This window comes from Hemibagrus wyckioides, linkage group LG18 (assembly GCF_019097595.1).
Source record: "Hemibagrus wyckioides isolate EC202008001 linkage group LG18, SWU_Hwy_1.0, whole genome shotgun sequence".
Lineage (NCBI taxonomy): Eukaryota > Metazoa > Chordata > Actinopteri > Siluriformes > Bagridae > Hemibagrus > Hemibagrus wyckioides.
The window spans coordinates 3,131,746-3,146,973 of record NC_080727.1 but is presented as its reverse complement, the minus strand read 5'-3'; the positions used below and the strand labels follow the sequence as shown (position 1 = coordinate 3,146,973).

Here is a 15,228-nt window from a genome sequence, read left to right as displayed (position 1 = left end):
TCAGCCTTTCCAGCAAGCATCCGATGCTGAGCAAAGCAAGCATTTCATTGCTACTGCCTTTTACAACTACCTATATGTGCGAAACTGGATTCTCAGTTTTAACCAAAATGAAGACGAAACAAGTTAAATCGAAAGGGAATTGTTGGGATGAATTAGAGCGGAGACTGAGAGCCAGGACAAAACTGGGATGTCTGCCTTTACATGCACATGAATGTAATATGGAGTTGTCCCACCCTTTACAGCTATAACAGCTTCAACTCTTCTGGGAAGGCTTTCCACAAGGTTTAGGAGTGTGTTTATGGGAATTTTTGACCGTTCCTCTAGAAGCGCATTTGTGAGGTCAGGCACTGATGTTGGACAGGAAGGCCTGGCTCACAGTCTCCTCTCTAATTCATCCCAAAGGTGTTCTATGGGGTTGAGGTCAGGACTCTGTGCAGGCCAGTCAAGTTCCTCCACACCAGACTCACTCATCCATGTCTTTATGGACCTTGCTTTGTGCACTGATCTGATCTAGAGTAGAATATAGAGTACTGTAAGGAGTATAATGGAGTTTGATCTAGAGTAGAATATAGACTACTGTAGGAGTATAATATATAGAGTCCTGTAGGAGTATAATAGAGTCTGATCTAATGTAGAATATAGAGTACTGTAGGAGAATAGTAGAGTCTGATCTAGAGTAGATTAGAATATAGAGTACTGTAGGAGTATAATAGAGTCTGATCTAGAGTAGAATATAGAGTATGAGTATAATAGAGTCTGATCTAGAGTAGAATATAGAGTACTGTAGGAGTATAGTAGAGTCTGATCTAGAGTAGAATATAGAGTACTGTAGGAGTATAATAGAATCTGATCTAGAGTAGAATATAGAGTACTGTAGGAGTATAATAGAGTCTGATCTAGAGTAGATTAGAATATAGAGTACTGGAGGAGTATAATAGAGTCTGATCTAGAGTAGATTAGAATATAGAGTACTGGAGGAGTATAATAGTCTGATCTAGAGTAGATTAGAATATAGAGTACTGTAGGAGTATAATAGAGTCTGATCTAGAGTACATTAGAATATAGAGTACTGTAGGAGTATAATAGAGTCTGATCTAGAGTAGATTAGAATATAGAGTACTGTAGGAGTATAATAGAGTCTGATCTAGAGTACATTAGAATATAGAGTACTGTAGGAGTATAATAGAGTCTGATCTAGAGTAGATTAGAATATAGAGTACTGTAGGAGTATAATAGAGTCTGATCTAGAGTACATTAGAATATAGAGTACTGTAGGAGTATAATAAGAGTCTGATCTAGAGTAGATTAGAATATAGAGTACTGGAGGAGTATAATAGAGTCTGATCTAGAGTAGATTAGAATATAGAGTACTGGAGGAGTATAATAGAGTCTGATCTAGAGTAGATTAGAATATAGAGTACTGTAGGAGTATAATAGAGTCTGATCTAGATTAGAATATAGAGTACTGGAGGAGTATAATAGAGTCTGATCTAGAGTAGATTAGAATATAGAGTACTGGAGGAGTATAATAGAGTCTGATCTAGAGTAGATTAGAATATAGAGTACTGGAGGAGTATAATAGAGTCTGATCTAGATTAGAATATAGAGTACTGTAGGAGTATAATAGAGTCTGATCTAGAGTAGATTAGAATATAGAGTACTGGAGGAGTATAATAGAGTCTGATCTAGATTAGAATATAGAGTACTGGAGGAGTATAATAGAGTCTGATCTAGAGTAGATTAGAATATAGAGTACTGGAGGAGTATAATAGAGTCTGATCTAGAGTAGATTAGAATATAGAGTACTGTAGGAGTATAATAAGAGTCTGATCTAGAGTAGATTAGAATATAGAGTACTGTAGGAGTATAATAGAGTCTGATCTAGAGTAGATTAGAATATAGAGTACTGTAGGAGTATAATAAGAGTCTGATCTAGAGTAGAATATAGAGTACTGTAGGAGTATAATAGAGTCTGATCTAGAGTAGAATATAGAGTACTGTAGGAGTATAATAGAATCTGATCTAGAGTAGAATATAGAGTACTGTAGGAGTATAATAGAGTCTGATCTAGAGTAGATTAGAATATAGAGTACTGGAGGAGTATAATAGAGTCTGATCTAGAGTAGATTAGAATATAGAGTACTGTAGGAGTATAATAGAGTCTGATCTAGATTAGAATATAGAGTACTGGAGGAGTATAATAGAGTCTGATCTAGAGTAGATTAGAATATAGAGTACTGGAGGAGTATAATAGTCTGATCTAGAGTAGATTAGAATAAAGAGTACTGTAGGAGTATAATAGAGTCTGATCTAGAGTACATTAGAATATAGAGTACTGTAGGAGTATAATAGAGTCTGATCTAGAGTAGATTAGAATATAGAGTACTGTAGGAGTATAATAGAGTCTGATCTAGAGTAGATTAGAATATAGAGTACTGTAGGAGTATAATAGAGTCTGATCTAGATTAGAATATAGAGTACTGGAGGAGTATAATAGAGTCTGATCTAGAGTAGATTAGAATATAGAGTACTGGAGGAGTATAATAGAGTCTGATCTAGATTAGAATATAGAGTACTGGAGGAGTATAATAGAGTCTGATCTAGAGTAGATTAGAATATAGAGTACTGTAGGAGTATAATAAGAGTCTGATCTAGAGTAGATTAGAATATAGAGTACTGGAGGAGTATAATAGAGTCTGATCTAGATTAGAATATAGAGTACTGGAGGAGTATAATAGAGTCTGATCTAGAGTAGATTAGAATATAGAGTACTGGAGGAGTATAATAGAGTCTGATCTAGAGTAGATTAGAATATAGAGTACTGGAGGAGTATAATAGAGTCTGATCTAGAGTAGATTAGAATATAGAGTACTGTAGGAGTATAATAGAGTCTGATCTAGAGTAGATTAGAATATAGAGTACTGGAGGAGTATAATAGAGTCTGATCTAGAGTAGATTAGAATATAGAGTACTGGAGGAGTATAATAGAGTCTGATCTAGAGTAGATTAGAATATAGAGTACTGGAGGAGTATAATAGAGTCTGATCTAGAGTAGATTAGAATATAGAGTACTGGAGGAGTATAATAGAGTCTGATCTAGAGTAGATTAGAATATAGAGTACTGGAGGAGTATAATAGAGTCTGATCTAGAGTAGATTAGAATATAGAGTACTGGAGGAGTATAATAGAGTCTGATCTAGATTAGAATATAGAGTACTGGAGGAGTATAATAGAGTCTGATCTAGAGTAGATTAGAATATAGAGTACTGGAGGAGTATAATAGAGTCTGATCTAGAGTAGATTAGAATATAGAGTACTGGAGGAGTATAATAGAGTCTGATCTAGAGTAGATTAGAATATAGAGTACTGGAGGAGTATAATAGAGTCTGATCTAGAGTAGATTAGAATATAGAGTACTGGAGGAGTATAATAGAGTCTGATCTAGAGTAGATTAGAATATAGAGTACTGTAGGAGTATAATAGAGTCTGATCTAGAGTAGATTAGAATATAGAGTACTGTAGGAGTATAATAGAGTCTGATCTAGAGTAGAATATAGAGTACTGTAGGAGTATAATAGAGTCTGATCTAGAGTAGATTAGAATATAGAGTACTGTAGGAGTATAATAGAGTCTGATCTAGAGTAGATTAGAATATAGAGTACTGTAGGAGTATAATAGAGTCTGATCTAGAGTAGATTAGAATATAGAGTACTGGAGGAGTATAATAGAGTCTGATCTAGAGTAGATTAGAATATAGAGTACTGTAGGAGTATAATAGAGTCTGATCTAGAGTAGATTAGAATATAGAGTACTGGAGGAGTATAATAGAGTCTGATCTAGAGTAGATTAGAATATAGAGTACTGTAGGAGTATAATAGAGTCTGATCTAGAGTAGATTAGAATATAGAGTACTGTAGGAGTATAATAGAGTCTGATCTAGAGTAGATTAGAATATAGAGTACTGTAGGAGTATAATAAGAGTCTGATCTAGAGTAGATTAGAATATAGAGTACTGTAGGAGTATAATAGAGTCTGATCTAGAGTAGATTAGAATATAGAGTACTGGAGGAGTATAATAGAGTCTGATCTAGATTAGAATATAGAGTACTGGAGGAGTATAATAGAGTCTGATCTAGAGTAGATTAGAATATAGAGTACTGGAGGAGTATAATAGAGTCTGATCTAGAGTAGATTAGAATATAGAGTACTGGAGGAGTATAATAGAGTCTGATCTAGAGTAGATTAGAATATAGAGTACTGGAGGAGTATAATAGAGTCTGATCTAGAGTAGATTAGAATATAGAGTACTGTAGGAGTATAATAGAGTCTGATCTAGAGTAGATTAGAATATAGAGTACTGTAGGAGTATAATAGAGTCTGATCTAGAGTAGATTAGAATATAGAGTACTGGAGGAGTATAATAGAGTCTGATCTAGAGTAGATTAGAATATAGAGTACTGGAGGAGTATAATAGAGTCTGATCTAGAGTAGATTAGAATATAGAGTACTGTAGGAGTATAATAGAGTCTGATCTAGAGTAGAAGATCAGAATTCCGTCACTGACCGAACTCTTCATTACCTCTGCTGCTGAGTCGCAGATCGATTTTCGACGTGTCATTTCCTGCCTCGGACACGGCGCTGCACTGGTATTGGGCGTCTTTACTCAGAGGCTCCTCCCTCACCCAGCTGCTCACCAGCACAGCATCACCACCGAGGGCGTGTCTGTACTCCGTGACCGGTGTCTCCAGTCTCCGCCCATTCGAATACCACTGAAGGCTCACGTCACCGGGACCTGAGGGACAAACTGCACTTACACGCGAAAAAAAAAACCCCACTTGCAAAGCTTTCGCTCTTACCACATGCTCCATTCTCCTAACAGCTGCGTGCTTTAGTTGTAAAGCCATGCGCCTGGGGAAGCGAGGCACCAGTCACGTCAAAAACACACGTGCGCAAATATTATTGTACTGTTCAAAGATGAAGATGGCTCGGACACGCCCACAAGCTGAGCTGCAGCTTCCTTCAAACAGCATGAGCGCTTTTATTTTTATTATGAATAACTCGTAAAACAGCAGAGGGAGGTCACTCCAGGTCAACAGCTTGAAGCTACCCAATTAAATTTATTTATTTATTTATTTATTTATTTATTTATTTATTTATTGTGTGGTGGATAGTCCACAATATTAACTGTAACTGTAAAAAAAAAAAAAAAAAAGATTCATATTTTAATTGGAATAAAACTTTATGGGGCATGTTGTTGCTGGAAAATAATCAACTTCAGGGTGATAACAGAACAGAACAACACTCCATCGTTGATTATTTTCCTGTAAGACCATGACACACACCACTAAAGCATTCTTAGACTTAGGTCTTTCTCCTAAGGGTGTACAAACTTTTGCATTTAAGCGCATTTATATTTAATTTGCGTCTTGTTTAAAAAGCAACTAATTCTTTCGGACTCGTTTAATAAATTTCAGGTTGAAACTGATTCGCTATGATTGAATAAAAACGGGAATATTATGGGATGTAATCGAAAATTTCTTCATAATATTAAGTCCATTAAGACGTTTAAGATTTCTAATCTCTGCTATAAATGAAGGAAGCAAACATGATCTTTAACATCAATTAACTGAACATTTATTTACGCTGGCTAAAATTTCAAGGAAAAAAACATCTGTACAGTCAGAATATACATCTGGAATTATATTTACACTGTACAAGCAAAAAGAAAAAACAATATACTGAAACAGGTCACATGTTCACTGGGCTCAAAGTTCAGTCTTTTCTTTTTCTTTCTTTCTCTCTTTTTTTTAAATGTATACAAAGGCAACTCGAACAGCAAAACAGTCCAACATCAGAGGAAACAAGTCTGATTTTCTGGAAACAAAAAAAGAACAGAAAGAAGTTGTTTCCTCTCATCTTTTGAAGTGCAAAACGTTCCTCACTGTTACGTTAGAACACAGAGCGCTCCAGGCAGTGATGGAGGGGGGGTTTGCAGAAGATCTGGCAACATGCATCACCCGAGCATCTGCATCGTGTCAATACTAAACGACTGCTTCCTTGTCTTCATAAAGTTTAACAACAACCCTTTTTAGGGATTTAATCGGACGGCCTGAAGCTCAGAACAGCTGTGCAGAGGTGATAAATAAAAAAAGTATCGAGATAAATAAAAACGAGTATCGTGACCAGGTGAAGGAGAACTGAAACGGAGATAACGGAGAGAGAGAGAGAGAGAGAGAGAGAGAGAAGAAGGGGATGGACGGGGTACAGAAAGAGACAGATAATGGGAGAGGAGGAGAGAGAGAGTGGATGTTTGAGAGAGAGAAAAAGAGGGGGGAGAAAAAGAGAGAAATGTTGATAAAGGAAGGAACAGAGGGAACTGAGTGAGAAACAGGAGGACAGAAAGAGACAGACAGACACCAAGTGACAGAGAGAGCGAGAAAGTGGATGTTTAAGAGAGAGAAAAAGGGGGGGCCAGCAAATTTTGATAAAGTAAGGGATAGCGGGAACTGAGTGAGGAACAGGAGACTGAAGGAGACAAATAGAGACAGAGAGAGAGACAGAGAGAGAGGACAAATACAGTGAAAGAAATAAAGGGAAAGTGAGAAAGAGGAGGGTAAAAAAACACTGCAACAGCAAGCATGAGAGACTGCGAGCAGGCCAGGCAGACTGCAGAGGTCAACGGTCAGAGGTACCACTCACCCACAGCCAGGCAGAACAGGAGGAAGGCCTGGTGGGAGTGAACGCCCCAGGACTGCTCACTCAGCAGCGGGGGGAGCAGACGAGCGCCTCCACCCTCCAAACCTCTCCAGACTGAGGAAGAGGAGGAAGAGGAGGAGGAAGAAGAGGAGGAAGGAAAAGATGGGCAAGCTGTGCAGGGGGAGAAAGTGAGATAGAGAGAGAGAGAGAGAGTGAGAGGACACAGTAAGAAATTCGGAAACCACACACACACACACACACACACACAGAGGTGAGATGGAAAATGAGAATTTGTTAGTTAATGAGAAAGAAAAAAAACCCTCCAAATGACTAGTAACCTTATTTAGATGCTTAAAAATAAAAATAAAATAAATAAAAGATTTAAATAATCATCTTCCTCCTGGAGAAGCCTCATTTCTGCATGTGTTCCTGTTCCGATCGTGCAGGACGCAGGGGTTTCTCCAGGATCAGCGCTGTTAGACAGGAACCCAGGAAGTTCACATCAACATACTGTGAGTGAATAAGAATCACAGAACCACAGGGTAAAAAGAACCGAGCCCGGAACGCCAACTTCTTCCCCGGGACTCCAGTATCACTATCAGCATCACTGAACGCTCAGAGTTTATTGTACGATTCTTTCTTTTTTTTTGCATGTCATTGGGGAACAAATACTGTTGCATCATCATCTTCAGTCTTAACTCATAATTCACTCATAACTCATGAGGAAGGTTTTTCCTTCCGATGTTCGTGTTAGCTCATCGATCTGTCCGCAATTCCGGATGGAATTTTTCTTTTTAAAAACAGGACAGCGTTGGATCCTTCCGTCGTGTGCTGACCGGGAAAGATTTGGCAAAATGTGATCAACGTCCCTGAGAGTAACACGCAACAACAACGCAACAAACAGCGCAACAGATCGTAGGGTAGGGGGAAGAGAGGAACCAAAAAAAAAAAAAAAACAGGAAACAGTCTCTGCCCACCTTTAAAAAAAAAAAAAAATTAATACTCCAATTTGGAAAACATTGAGTAAACTTACCAATTTGGTAAACCATGTTTCCAATTTGGAATCATGTGGATTTATTTATTTTTTGCTTGATGATCTACGCAAAAAATGCGACGCTGTCGAAAATTGGATTGTCAAAAAAAAAAGAAAAAAAAAGAAAAAGTGAGACAGCAAAATCATGAAGAAAGAACAAGTGGTCGTGTTTGGGTATGCGACGTTTGGGAATAAAATCTATCCGAACATCGGAACACGTCTGGAGAAAAGTCGTCTCTTTCCGTTACGATGTGTCGGCGTCTGCGTACTCGATCGGCTGCGATTCGCAGTTTACGTCGAACGGTCCCTGTTTCAAGGCGCTTTCATTGTCCTCTTCGTAGCTGTTTGATGGAATTTTGCCGTTTCCGCATTCCGGTTCCGTTTCGTATCCTGTGTCACGGAGAGCTCCGTTCTGATGTGGCGGTTCGTTCCGGTCCCGTTTTTCCGGCAACACGTCCATCAATCCCGCCTCACAGGATGCGTACTCGCGCTGCGGCTTCTTCTGCGAGCCGAGCATGGCGGATCGGAGCCTCAGACACGGACCCGGAAGGTACTGCATGTAGCAGTTGTACGCCAGGCCCCACAGGAACAGCAGGAAGAAGAGCAGGAAGAGGAACAATAAGGCTTTACTATTGTCGTACTGAATGTACTTTGCGTGTGGATCCTTGATCTCAGGTCCTTGATTTTGCGAATTGCTACTCTGACGAGGGTCATAATGTTTAGTTTCTGCTTTCGCGGCGTAGACGTTAGCCGTGGTAACAGGGCGGGTTAGTGGGGGCGGAGGCACACTGGAGCGAGTAGATGGCGTTAGTGGTGAAGGTCCTGCGGTGTTACTGTGGCCGTTATTACCTCGTGGTGCCGTGGTGGCGGTGATGCTGGTGGTGGTGGTGTGTGATGTGGATGGATCGGGATTAGGAACGTCGACGATCTCGAGTGTGGAGGCAGGAGAGATTTCGTGAAGCTCCAGGCGGAGGATGTAGGAGGCCTGCAGCCGGGTGAAGTTCTTCCCGGCAGCGGACTCGACGGTCCAGCACTCGTAGCGGCCCTGGTTCTGTGGAGTCACGCTGTAGACGAGCAGCGCCGAGTCACTCATCAGGAGGAAGTGAGCCGACTCGTTCAGGACACTGTCGTTGACCTTCCAAAACACCTGCGCCAGGTTGGAGCGCACGCTACACGCCAGCTCCGCCGAACTGCCCGGCTTCACCACCACCTGCTGCGGCCTGTCTATGGAGCGCGGTCTCACTGTGGAGGAGACAAGATGGGAGACAGGATTAAAATGCAGAAATGCTCGTGTCTAGCTCATTATGCTGCAAATCTACTGACACAGAAAGAACCAAGTTCCTGAATTCTGATTTAAACACGTTCCAGTGTTTTCTCTCTGGACGCCCAGAGCAAGGTTTTATTTGGATGATGTTAATAAGCGTGTAACAGACAGTGATGAGAAGCACTGGAGGTCAGGTTTTTCCAAGCTCAACGGATCGCAGCGTAAATATTTACTCCTTTAACTCTTTAGGTTCTAGCTCGCTTCTGTCTCTGTACAGGATGCTTTCTATCTTCTAACATGAGGGTAAGATTTCAGGTTATCAGACTCTGCATACTGCTCCAGCCATGACTCCGACAAGAGACGTGTTCACACTTGTTTTTACTTGATTGCGTGACAGATCCATAATCTTCAAGAATCTTTTATAATTAGCTTTCTGGATTAGTTACAACACTGACGAGCCGTGCTAAACCACTAGTCTAGGGTTATGTTTAAAGTGATTCTTGAGTATTTAGCAGAATTTTTATGCTTGATTATCGTGTCTTGGGATCAGGGAACCTCTTATTTCGTATTCGAATAATGAAATCACTTTGATTGATTATTATTTAATGATTCTTTTCACAGTAAAAGAAAAGGCTGCTGATTTCTGTACACAGCAGTGAATCTATTTTGAATCTAACTGAAAAAACTTATCATCCAGATTGAGTCAGATGGAAGATCATGAACTTGACATGAACTTCTTACGTGAACGTGACTGAATTGGTGTGTGTGTGTGCGTGAATGCGCGCTGTCAGAGCCTGCACTAGTGATAGACACGGGTCAGGTACAAACATGAATGTGACTATCAGATCGACAGATGCGGCAACTTATCCTCATCATGACCTGTGCGTAACCACCAGCTTCAACTATTTTACTATCAGGACCGTCACCACGGCAGCAAAAAATGTACTGAGCAAAAAAAAAAAAAATGCTTCAGAGACTTTGCATTGCAAATGTTATAGAGACGTGATGTTCCTGTCCTGATGATCAGGCAATAAAACTACAGGAAGTACTCAGGTTCATGTCATTGTAAAAATTTTATCTGATGAACTTGTACTCCATTTGCGTTCACAGCAGGCAGGAAGGAACTCACAACGGACATCGTGATCATGGTTATCTAAAGCACATACCTGATGGACACACATCTGCATCTCCTCTCAGGTTCTGAATATACTTCCTGTAGATTAAGAACAAGAAAAAAAAAAAGGAATAATCAGAAAACAGGCTGCATTTTATGACAGAACGTTCTGGTAGTAATCAAGTGTTAATGATGTGAGGAAGCACATCAGGTTATTTCTGTTTCAGAGAAAAGTCACTATGCCTAGTGTGTTAATTAGTAGTGGTCTGACGATGTAACGATAACCGCATTCTGTGAATAATGCATGTGATGCAATCGCACTGTCTGAACACTCAATCTGTGTAATCTATAGAGTTTAAACAGATCCAGAGAATACAGGTCACATGATCAAGTTCCTTAATCAAGATCACTATTACTTATATGATTATAATTATTTTATTATTATAATTATTATTATTATTATTATGAGCTTCTCTTCAGTAGCTTTTAAATGACACCAGAGCGCCTGAGAGCAAGAAAGCGAGACTTCACAGGCCATTTTAACCAACTTTGGAGCTCTAATTCCAGTTAAAATGACTCCTCAGGCACTGCTACAGAGCTCAGGATGATTCAATCCATCATTTTCTTCTCGGACAGAGGTTTGGTTAAATTCTGTAATTTTTCAGGAGATTTTGTACATTAATACATACAGAATTAAAATGCAGATCGTTGTTCATTTTTTACTAGAATTAAGAAAGTCAGAATTTTTATTTGTTCAAATGATTCAGAGAATCAGAATGTATCGACTCAGTGAATCGTTTTACCAGTGTATCGATTCACACCCATCATTTCATAAGTGTCCTAAACCCTAAAATGCCCATCCACAGTCTCAGCAGACCCATAATGCACTGTGAGTACACGTCAGTCTCAATATTTTTAGCCCATCCCTACGTACACGTGACGCAACACAATCCCGAAATCATGTCCAGGTGATAAACTAACCGAGGCGGTCTGTTATCCTGCTTCTGGAAAATGTTGATACAGGAAGCAGCGTGCGTGTCCCAGGCGCAGTACGGGTCGCGGGTGAGAACGCAGTCTGTACAGGTCACGTATTTGTCGCAGAAGGCGGTGGGAGACTGGACGACCCCTGAGTCCGAACCTGCGTACAGGAAGCTGCCCTGTAGGGAACAAAGTAGTGTGTTTGACAAAAAAAGAAGAATTTTTTGTTTTTTATTTATTCTTGGTGAAACTTTTGTCTCCACAGCTGGATTTTTTCCTTTTCCTCAACAGCTGGGAACACATGATTACATACGTCACATGAACACATGATGTCTCATGCATGCAGTCACCCTGCTGTTACCTAAAATCCGATTTATTTATAAATATTACACAAACAGTGACGCAGCACTACAGAGAAAGGTCCGCTTTCACACCTTTTAAAAGGTTTGAAGCTCACAAAAAAAAAATCTCAGCCATTTAGGACCTCAAACAAAAAAAAAAAAAACCCTCTCATCTTCTGACAGTCAAATATACAGAATTAAAGGTGGGAAAAAAAATAGCACTGGAGAAGGAAGTCATGGCTGGTGCTAAATAAAAACCCTCCCAAATTTCCCTTCTCTTAATGCTACTGTAAATTTAAAATGAACACAAATAGCTCACTTTCTGGAAATGTTTCTGTTTGCTGTTCTATAAAAGCTGTGTTACGGTAATCGATTACTAATACGAATGCTAACGTATAGCGTAGAAAGCTTTACCTCTTTTGTGGAGAGCAGCAGGGTTTTGATTGGCTGGGGGTTTTTCAGCAGCTGGATCTCTTCGATTATGTGCGAGCCTCCTTCGTACACCACGGATTTGTGCAAAAACCCTTTATCTGTCGATACAAGATTTTCAATTAAATTCGATTTTTTCTAATAGCAGAAAGGCATCTCATGTCCTTCAAACATTTCCATGAGGTACATTACAGCATTACACGAACTCACCGGTGGCAGTGAAGAGAACATCGTAGATGTTGTTGTCGAGGGCGGTGACTCTCTCCACGACGATCTGTGTGTAGTTGACGTCCTTGGCGGTGAGGCGCGGCCCCTGGCCGATGGGCAGCACGGGGTCAGCCATGAGCGGGTGGTCCCTCACAAACTGCAGCGTCTTGTCGGGCAGCAGCAGGGAGTTGGTGATGTTCTGCATGCGGTTCTGGTTGTTAATGCACTGTGGAAGAGGAGAACAGGAGAGTTAGGACCTGCCGTGAAGACACGTAGAATTGATATAAATGAACGAGACTATGAACACTTTAGCACTGCTACTGGAATTGTAACACAATTGTGTTAGACCCATGTGCCAGAGCTGTATGTGTGTAAATACGCACCACTCCGGGTCTGGGAGAAGGTGTGATGCCGTTGTATTGGACCCACTTGGTGTGGGATTGCTCCACCGTGGCCTTCTGCATGTACTTCCCCTTAGAGAACACCTCGTCCACTGAGGTCATGTTATACGCACACACGGCGGAGAGGCCCATGTTCCCCCTATGAGAGAGAGAAGAGAACAAGAAAATTAACCTAACTTCCTTATTCCACATGAATGACTAATGCGATGGTATGGCTGTGGTGGTGATGAGTGTGTAACAGTTATACAGAAGGGGAGACACACACTCGCACACACACTCACCACTGGGAAGTGAAGACGCCGTAGATGACCGTTTCTCTCCAGTCAGCGGTTTTAACTATGAACACGTCATGGACGACGTTGAAGACGAAATTGAGCTCAGGCATGGAGCACACCAGCTTGGCCTTCAGGAAGGACGTCCACTTTTTCTGCAGAGTCCTCTGACCTCCCAAGTCGCCCTGAGGTTTGACAGGAAGGGTATTGATTAATTCAAAAGGGCTTTGGAATTACGGCAGTGTAACAAACTGTATTCAATCTGTCGAATTACGGGAAAAGATCAAGCGTCACCTTGCACACGCGGGCGATACGGGGAATCAGCAGCTTCCCAAAGAACTCGTACTCCACAGAGACCTCTGTGAAGAAGTAGTAAATCTTATCGTCGTCTCCATCCGGACTGCTGCTTCCCTCCCGGATAACGTCTGCAAACACGAACCTGGGCTCTGCACACAGGACACGGCCCCAGAACAGGAAAAGGAATGATTTTTAGTTAACATACAAACACACACACACACACACACAAAACCTTTAAGCATTAAGTAAGGGATGAAACATTGTTGTGTCATGTGGTGGTGTAATGGAGTTACTTATTAAGAGTTAATTATTTTTTATATTCCTTTAGTGCTTTTGTGAATATGATTACAAAAAATTTTAAAAAAAATTATAAATACTTTTTATCCGTTTATAGTTACAGTTAACATCATGGAATGTCTCTGAAACAGGTTGACATACGTTATAGCAGCTATAAACACTCGTCCCCTGATCAGAGTCTCTCCCTCTCTTTTTCTCTTTCTCTCTCTGTAACATAATATATCAAAAACCAAACTCTCCGTCCTGTGTCAGCTTTGAATAGACTATTGTGCCGACACTGAGGACTTCCAAGCTTCGTCCTATCAGTTATTCCATGCGTATGTGGCAAATCCATCATACGGCCCCTGCTTCCTGGAAACTGAAATCAGCCCTGCTTTAGTTCCGAAGCATCGTCACCTGTGAATTAGTTGCTATACAAACAATATCGTCCTAGAACGAGCGCATTACTATAAACCTGTGAAGCCGGGACTCTAACCAATCAGAATCGAGCGTTCAACAGCGCTGTGGTGTAAATACGTAAATAAGCGTACCATTGAGCCAGGACGTGGAGTACTCGGTCCGCAGCAGGCTATGAGGCCGCGAGAACCTGGAGATGATCGGCTCGCTGCCCAGGAAGTTGTACGCAGTCCCAGAGTACAACTCACCATCTGTACCATGAACACATATCCGATCAACAAACACACGCTGAGGATTACACCATGGACTTTAAGAGGAGATGGCGAGCGTGTAGAAGGGATGGATCACTCACCAACCATGACCGTGGTAAAACTCTGAGTAGGGTCGAACGAACACTTCCCTCTGCCGTCGTCCTGCTTCCCCATCAGTGTGAAGTCCTTTAAAGACTAAAGAGCAAGAGACGGTTTAGTGTTAGAGACATTAATACACATAACTCGACTTTAAGAAACCGTAACCATGAATAAGGATCACATGGCTAAAATGTTGAGTCATGAGGAGTCTTAAGGGTCATGCACAGAGCTGAGAAACCTCCAGCGAGGCTTTTCACACAGCTCTCTCGCCTGCACTACCTTCAGAAGCGCTAATGGCTTGTGTCTGACACTTATCACACTGAGATGCACGGATAAACAAAAAATAAATAAATAATACAGATAGCACAGCAAGCGAGCCTCATTCTGCCTGACTCTGGATCTGCAGCCTAGAGAACATCATATCTCTCTCGACTTAATCTTAAACTGCTTCGTTTTTCCTTTCTCCTGTCTCTCACACACACACACACACACACACACACGTGTGTTTTGGAACGGATGAAAACAGATGAACTCAAGTTTTCCAGCTGGAGAAACACTCCAGGATCTTTTCTTCCTGGCTTCGTGCAGCAGATTATTCCGAAGCATCCTTCAATATGGAGAAAATCTGTCATTTCTCATCTGTTCGATCTCCCTGAAGCTCCATTGGAACGTTCCTTCTTTGGCTCCTTGCTTCGTTATCGTTTTATAAAAAGCTGACAAAATACTGCATAAAAACCAGCACTGTTTATACTTTCTTGCTTTCCTTCTCAGCATTTTCTAAGCCAAACACTGGAATAAAAAAAAAAAAAGAGGTCATTCAGAGAACCTAGCGTTCGTATATTTCTAGAACAAGAACTAAAAAGGTTCCTGGAACTCACAGCCCAGAAACTGAAATCAGCCCTGGTTTTTGTCTGAGCTTTGAAGTGCTTATTTAGTCATGCTTGAGCTTTATTAGTCAACCTTACTAGAATTTTAATCTAGAACACAGAAAACAGGGCAAACACACAGGGCTTTTCCACACACATGCAGAGTCTTAGCCGGTGCTAAAAGGAACCGTTTGGTGAACTACACGCTTAGAATTAACAGCTAAAAACTACTCATTCGCAATAACTGTCTCGGGGAAACAGATTAGCTTGGTGTGAATTCGTGAAAC

The 15,228-nt window shown here is 40.8% G+C and overlaps 1 protein-coding gene across 11 annotated transcripts in view; it reads right to left on the bottom strand.

Annotated features, from left to right (window-relative positions):
- sema4d (sema domain, immunoglobulin domain (Ig), transmembrane domain (TM) and short cytoplasmic domain, (semaphorin) 4D) overlaps positions 1-15,228 on the bottom strand; it is a 58,825-nt gene that overhangs the window by 2,774 nt on the left and 40,823 nt on the right. For 9 of the 11 annotated variants that reach the window (XM_058414837.1, XM_058414838.1, XM_058414833.1 and 6 more), the window contains 10 exons: positions 14,078-14,171; positions 13,860-13,976; positions 13,030-13,181; positions 12,745-12,920; positions 12,446-12,602; positions 12,066-12,288; positions 11,841-11,956; positions 11,089-11,264; positions 10,160-10,206; positions 6,848-8,971 (listed from right to left, as the gene is read on the bottom strand). In XM_058414837.1, the coding sequence (XP_058270820.1) occupies positions 7,974-8,971; positions 10,160-10,206; positions 11,089-11,264; positions 11,841-11,956; positions 12,066-12,288; positions 12,446-12,602; positions 12,745-12,920; positions 13,030-13,181; positions 13,860-13,976; positions 14,078-14,171 (2,256 nt within the window). In that variant the 3' untranslated portion in view covers positions 6,848-7,973. Of the gene's footprint in view, positions 1-4,579; positions 4,793-6,699; positions 8,972-10,159; positions 10,207-11,088; positions 11,265-11,840; positions 11,957-12,065; positions 12,289-12,445; positions 12,603-12,744; positions 12,921-13,029; positions 13,182-13,859; positions 13,977-14,077; positions 14,172-15,228 lie in introns of those variants that run through there. The other 2 variants (XM_058414836.1, XM_058414844.1) reach the window with 2 other exon arrangements.